This window comes from Tupaia chinensis, unplaced genomic scaffold (genome assembly GCF_000334495.1).
Source record: "Tupaia chinensis unplaced genomic scaffold, TupChi_1.0 Scaffold138136_1, whole genome shotgun sequence".
NCBI classification, from domain to species: domain Eukaryota; kingdom Metazoa; phylum Chordata; class Mammalia; order Scandentia; family Tupaiidae; genus Tupaia; species Tupaia belangeri.
Genome location: NW_006198035.1, coordinates 189,442 through 195,441, shown reverse-complemented (window position 1 = coordinate 195,441; position 6,000 = coordinate 189,442). Strand labels below are relative to the sequence as shown.

General features: G+C 38.9%; 1 protein-coding gene across 2 annotated transcripts in view; it reads left to right on the top strand.

The window, feature by feature from the left end:
* Nucleotides 1–6,000, top strand: part of METTL9 (methyltransferase 9, His-X-His N1(pi)-histidine) — a 61,470-nt gene that overhangs the window by 16,576 nt on the left and 38,894 nt on the right. For both annotated transcript variants that reach the window (XM_006161090.3, XM_014592674.2), the window contains exon 2: nt 1,998–2,188. In XM_006161090.3, coding sequence (XP_006161152.1) covers nt 1,998–2,188 — 191 coding nt within the window. The remainder of the gene's footprint in view (nt 1–1,997; nt 2,189–6,000) is intronic.

The following is a 6,000-nucleotide window of genomic DNA, read 5'->3' as shown; positions in this document are numbered from 1 at the left end:
TCCTCCATTCTCCTCTCGGGATCTTGGGCACGCACGCACACGCGCCCGGCGTGAGTTTTAAGCCACCGGGTCTGGGACACGAACCGCGGTCGACTACGTGGGAGTCCAGCGACATAGCCATTATGCTAACTGCTGGTTCCCATCCATTGATTTTTTAAATTTGATCAGAGAGAGACAGAGAGTGAGAGTGAGAGAGAGAGGAAGTGAGAAAGCAAGCCACCAGATTTAGGACTCGAACCCTGGTCGACCATGTGGGAGTGTCCAGCGCCTTAACCACCGCACCACCCGCTGGTCCCAAAATGATAATCTTTGAAATAGAATGTTTCTTTATTTGTGCAGTGATATAATTAGTTCCATTTTTTTTTTTTTTTTTTTTAAAGAGAGAGATTTTTGGTAGAGGGCATGTGTGGTCTCCAGACAGAAAGAGATAAAACACCCCCCAGGGGGGATGGTCTTGTCACAGTCCCTTCTCTACTCTCCTCTCAGGATCTTGGGCATGCCCAAGTGTGAGTTTTAAGCTGCTGGATCTGGGACTTAAAGCGCAGTTGACTACATAGGAGTCCAGAGACATAACCATTACACCATCTACTGGTCCCGTAACTAGTTCCTTTTAATGGTAGAGTCAGGAATGTTACCCAAGATTTCATTGAACATTTAGCAAGTTTTCGACGACTGTAAAATTGGCCCACCAGTTGTGCAAGCAGTTACAGAATGCCTACTGCTGATAAATGGCCACATTCGTCAGGGGGAAGCAAGTTTTGGCCAATAGACTCCTTACTGGGAAAAATTGGTTGTTTCATAGCAGACAGAGGATTTATCGTAACTGATCTACTCTACGGTTTCATCGCTGTGCTCAGCGGGCTTGCTCTTATTTATCGGGCCATGTGAGAGGGATCTCATTGCTGTTATTACTGCAGGATTCTCACTGTGTGCTTTGTACTGCCTTGAGAAGTTGCCTGCCTTACCTAATTTACTCCTCCTCCTCCTAGTACCCTGACAGGAGGCAGAGATACTAGTGAAACCTCTAGTCTACACACGAATGAGTAGAGGTTCAAAGATTGACTCATTGATTTTACACAGGAATGGCAGAGCCCGGACTTGATTGCGGGGCTGACTCTAAAGCCGGTGTCCGTTCTGCTTCCTGACTTCTCTGGTATACTAATTCTGAGAAAAAATGGGAAATATTTATTATGGAAGATTAAATTTTATTTACAGTTGAACTTCTCGACTTTTATTTTTAAAAGTACATTTTGGTTAGAATCTATTCTTGGAAATCTGGTTCTTAGCTTGTTATTACTGCTTGGTCTTCTCATTGATTGCAGTATGACCTTAAGTAACTTCTTAATCTTTCTTTGAGCACATTTTCCCTGTTGGTAAAAATGTCATATGACCTGTTTGTAAAGCACACCTCAAGATTTATAAAGGTCCCTTCTACATAGTCTTACAAGAAGAAAGGCAACTTAATCAGGTCACTGGGGTGTTAAATTCTGCTGCTACTCTGCCATTGATTTACTTGGTACTTTTCAGTTAAGTCATTGGATTATGTGACTGTTTTTTTTTTTTTTAAATTTAAAAACAAGATTAGTAATGCTAGCTAGCAGCCTTCTGATGTTGAATCTCAGTGAAGGAGAAGCCAAGAGAGCTTTTCTGTATTTCGGGATATAGTGACTGAAGCATTGGGCCAGGAATCAGAATACCTGGGTTTGTGGTCTCGTCCTGCCACTTGTTAACAAAAGCCTCTTCATCCTTCCCTTTCTTTAACCTACCTTGAGCATTGTTATGAGAATTAAGTGGGAAGTCATATCTGATTAAGCATTTTATACTTTATATATCACACGAGTATATGAGATTATGAATATCCTCAAAATCCATGAGATTATAATTTTTGAATTTTATAGATTTGATTTAGTCTTCTGTAATTTGTTTTTAGATTACTTATGTGATATTTCAGTTGTGTGTTTTAATTTTTCTTTTTCTTGTTTTTTCTTTTTTTTTAGTGGTATGTGTGTAACAGAGAGAAATTATGTGAATCACTTCAGGCTGTCTTTGTTCAGAGTTATCTTGATCAAGGAACACAGATCTTCTTAAACAACAGCATTGAGAAATCTGGCTGGCTATTTATCCAATTATATCATTCTTTTGTATCATCTGTTTTCAGCCTATTTATGTCTAGAACATCTATCAATGGGTAAGTGAATCGTGGATAATTTTTTCTTGATCCTTAGACTTTAAAAAAAGAAAAACGAAAAAGAAAAGATATTTTATTCAAAGTATTGACTACCTCAACTACAGCAATTCTACTAGTGAAAATTCTTGGCAGGAGTCCCAGTGCTCTAGCAGTTACACTTTTTTTTTGTTTTTTTTTTTTTTTAAATTTTAAGTTTTCGCTATAGGGTGTGTATGCTCACCTGAAGGGGGTGGGGAGTGAGAAATCACCCCCAGGAGATGTGGCCATCCCTCAATCCCTTCTCCATTTTCTTCTAAGGATAAAACACCCCCCAGGGGGGATGGTCTTGTCACAGTCCCTTCTCTACTCTCCTCTCAGGATCTTGGGCATGCCCAAGTGTGAGTTTTAAGCTGCTGGATCTGGGACTTAAAGCGCAGTTGACTACATAGGAGTCCAGAGACATAACCATTACACCATCTACTGGTCCCGTAACTAGTTCCTTTTAATGGTAGAGTCAGGAATGTTACCCAAGATTTCATTGAACATTTAGCAAGTTTTCGACGACTGTAAAATTGGCCCACCGGTTGTGCAAGCAGTTACAGAATGCCTACTGCTGATAAATGGCCACATTCGTCAGGGGGAAGCAAGTTTTGGCCAATAGACTCCTTACTGGGAAAAATTGGTTGTTTCATAGCAGACAGAGGATTTATCGTAACTGATCTACTCTACGGTTTCATCGCTGTGCTCAGCGGGCTTGCTCTTATTTATCGGGCCATGTGAGAGGGATCTCATTGCTGTTATTACTGCAGGATTCTCACTGTGTGCTTTGTACTGCCTTGAGAAGTTGCCTGCCTTACCTAATTTACTCCTCCTCCTCCTAGTACCCTGACAGGAGGCAGAGATACTAGTGAAACCTCTAGTCTACACACGAATGAGTAGAGGTTCAAAGATTGACTCATTGATTTTACACAGGAATGGCAGAGCCCGGACTTGATTGCGGGGCTGACTCTAAAGCCGGTGTCCGTTCTGCTTCCTGACTTCTCTGGTATACTAATTCTGAGAAAAAATGGGAAATATTTATTATGGAAGATTAAATTTTATTTACAGTTGAACTTCTCGACTTTTATTTTTAAAAGTACATTTTGGTTAGAATCTATTCTTGGAAATCTGGTTCTTAGCTTGTTATTACTGCTTGGTCTTCTCATTGATTGCAGTATGACCTTAAGTAACTTCTTAATCTTTCTTTGAGCACATTTTCCCTGTTGGTAAAAATGTCATATGACCTGTTTGTAAAGCACACCTCAAGATTTATAAAGGTCCCTTCTACATAGTCTTACAAGAAGAAAGGCAACTTAATCAGGTCACTGGGGTGTTAAATTCTGCTGCTACTCTGCCATTGATTTACTTGGTACTTTTCAGTTAAGTCATTGGATTATGTGACTGTTTTTTTTTTTTTTAAATTTAAAAACAAGATTAGTAATGCTAGCTAGCAGCCTTCTGATGTTGAATCTCAGTGAAGGAGAAGCCAAGAGAGCTTTTCTGTATTTCGGGATATAGTGACTGAAGCATTGGGCCAGGAATCAGAATACCTGGGTTTGTGGTCTCGTCCTGCCACTTGTTAACAAAAGCCTCTTCATCCTTCCCTTTCTTTAACCTACCTTGAGCATTGTTATGAGAATTAAGTGGGAAGTCATATCTGATTAAGCATTTTATACTTTATATATCACACGAGTATATGAGATTATGAATATCCTCAAAATCCATGAGATTATAATTTTTGAATTTTATAGATTTGATTTAGTCTTCTGTAATTTGTTTTTAGATTACTTATGTGATATTTCAGTTGTGTGTTTTAATTTTTCTTTTTCTTGTTTTTTCTTTTTTTTTAGTGGTATGTGTGTAACAGAGAGAAATTATGTGAATCACTTCAGGCTGTCTTTGTTCAGAGTTATCTTGATCAAGGAACACAGATCTTCTTAAACAACAGCATTGAGAAATCTGGCTGGCTATTTATCCAATTATATCATTCTTTTGTATCATCTGTTTTCAGCCTATTTATGTCTAGAACATCTATCAATGGGTAAGTGAATCGTGGATAATTTTTTCTTGATCCTTAGACTTTAAAAAAAGAAAAACGAAAAAGAAAAGATATTTTATTCAAAGTATTGACTACCTCAACTACAGCAATTCTACTAGTGAAAATTCTTGGCAGGAGTCCCAGTGCTCTATCAGTTACACTTTTTTGTTTGTTTGTTTGTTTTTTAAATTTTAAGTTTTCGCTATAGGGTGTGTATGCTCACCTGAAGGGGGTGGGGAGTGAGAAATCACCCCCAGGAGATGTGGCCATCCCTCAATCCCTTCTCCATTTTCTTCTAAGGATTTTGGATGTGCACACATGCACCTGGCATGAGTTTCAAGCTGCCGGGTCTGAAACTCAAACCATGCCTTTGGCTATGTGGGATCCAGCTACCTTAACCACTGTGCCATCTGGCTGACCTGAGTTACACCTTTTAAGTTCACTCTGATTTAACAAATGGCCTCCCTCATTAATCTGTATTTCTTTGGTGAGAGTTAATTTAGGGCAATCTTAGTTAGTTTTGGATTGGAAATCCAAATAGTCTGACTCATAGGAATCCCCTGGGCATCCTCTGAAATGCAGATTATGAGTCAGTAGGTGTTGGGTGGGGACTGTGATTCTTCATTTTAAGCTCCTAGGTAATGCCAGTGCTGCGGCTCCGGACCGGACCGGACCACAGGTAGCAAGACAGAACCAAGCCCTTCATGTGAGGCCCTTAAACATGAGCAAGTTTTTGGGAGGGGATATAATGAATCAGCCAGACAGTAGATGGTAGCTTGGTTCATGTGAACAGTCCTGCATTTAAGACAGGGTGGAATTATAGAATCATTGTCACTTTGTCTAGCTTTTTTTTTTTTTTTTCCCTTGGCTAAATTTTCAAATACCTTCAAGATCCTGGGATACAAAAAGCATCATTTAAAGAAAGAGTTTTTGTTGCCTAAAGGATGTTTGAGAATCCTAGCCCTAGACAGATGAGGATTTGAGAGTGAGAAAACAAGTTCTAAATAGGGACTGCTATTTTCCAAGGCAATGTTTCCGGTTTGAGTTATAGCTCTTTTTCTGAGGGTTCCCTTTGGTCTCTGTTTTAATTCCTCTCTGTCTGATTTTTCAAAGGTATCGCTATGGTTTTGAATGTTTTTTAGGATCTTTAGAAATAATAGGACCATGCCAATTGATGACATATAAATTGACAAGTATAAATCTACTACTTTAATGCAAATTAACTGATAACACAAGGACTACTCTTTTCCTCTAGTATTTTTTTTTTCATTCAAAAAGCATCATTTAAAGAAAGAGTTTTTGTTGCCTAAAGGATGTTTGAGAATCCTAGCCCTAGACAGATGAGGATTTGAGAGTGAGAAAACAAGTTCTAAATAGGGACTGCTATTTTCCAAGGCAATGTTTCCGGTTTGAGTTATAGCTCTTTTTCTGAGGGTTCCCTTTGGTCTCTGTTTTAATTCCTCTCTGTCTGATTTTTCAAAGGTATCGCTATGGTTTTGAATGTTTTTTAGGATCTTTAGAAATAATAGGACCATGCCAATTGATGACATATAAATTGACAAGTATAAATCTACTACTTTAATGCAAATTAACTGATAACACAAGGACTACTCTTTTCCTCTAGTATCTTTTAAAAAAATTATTATACTGGGGCCAGCAGGTGGCATGGTAATTAAAGGCACTGGACTCCCACATGGTTGACTGCAGTTCGAGTCATGGACCTGGTGGTTTGCTTGCTCACTTTCTGTCTTTCTCT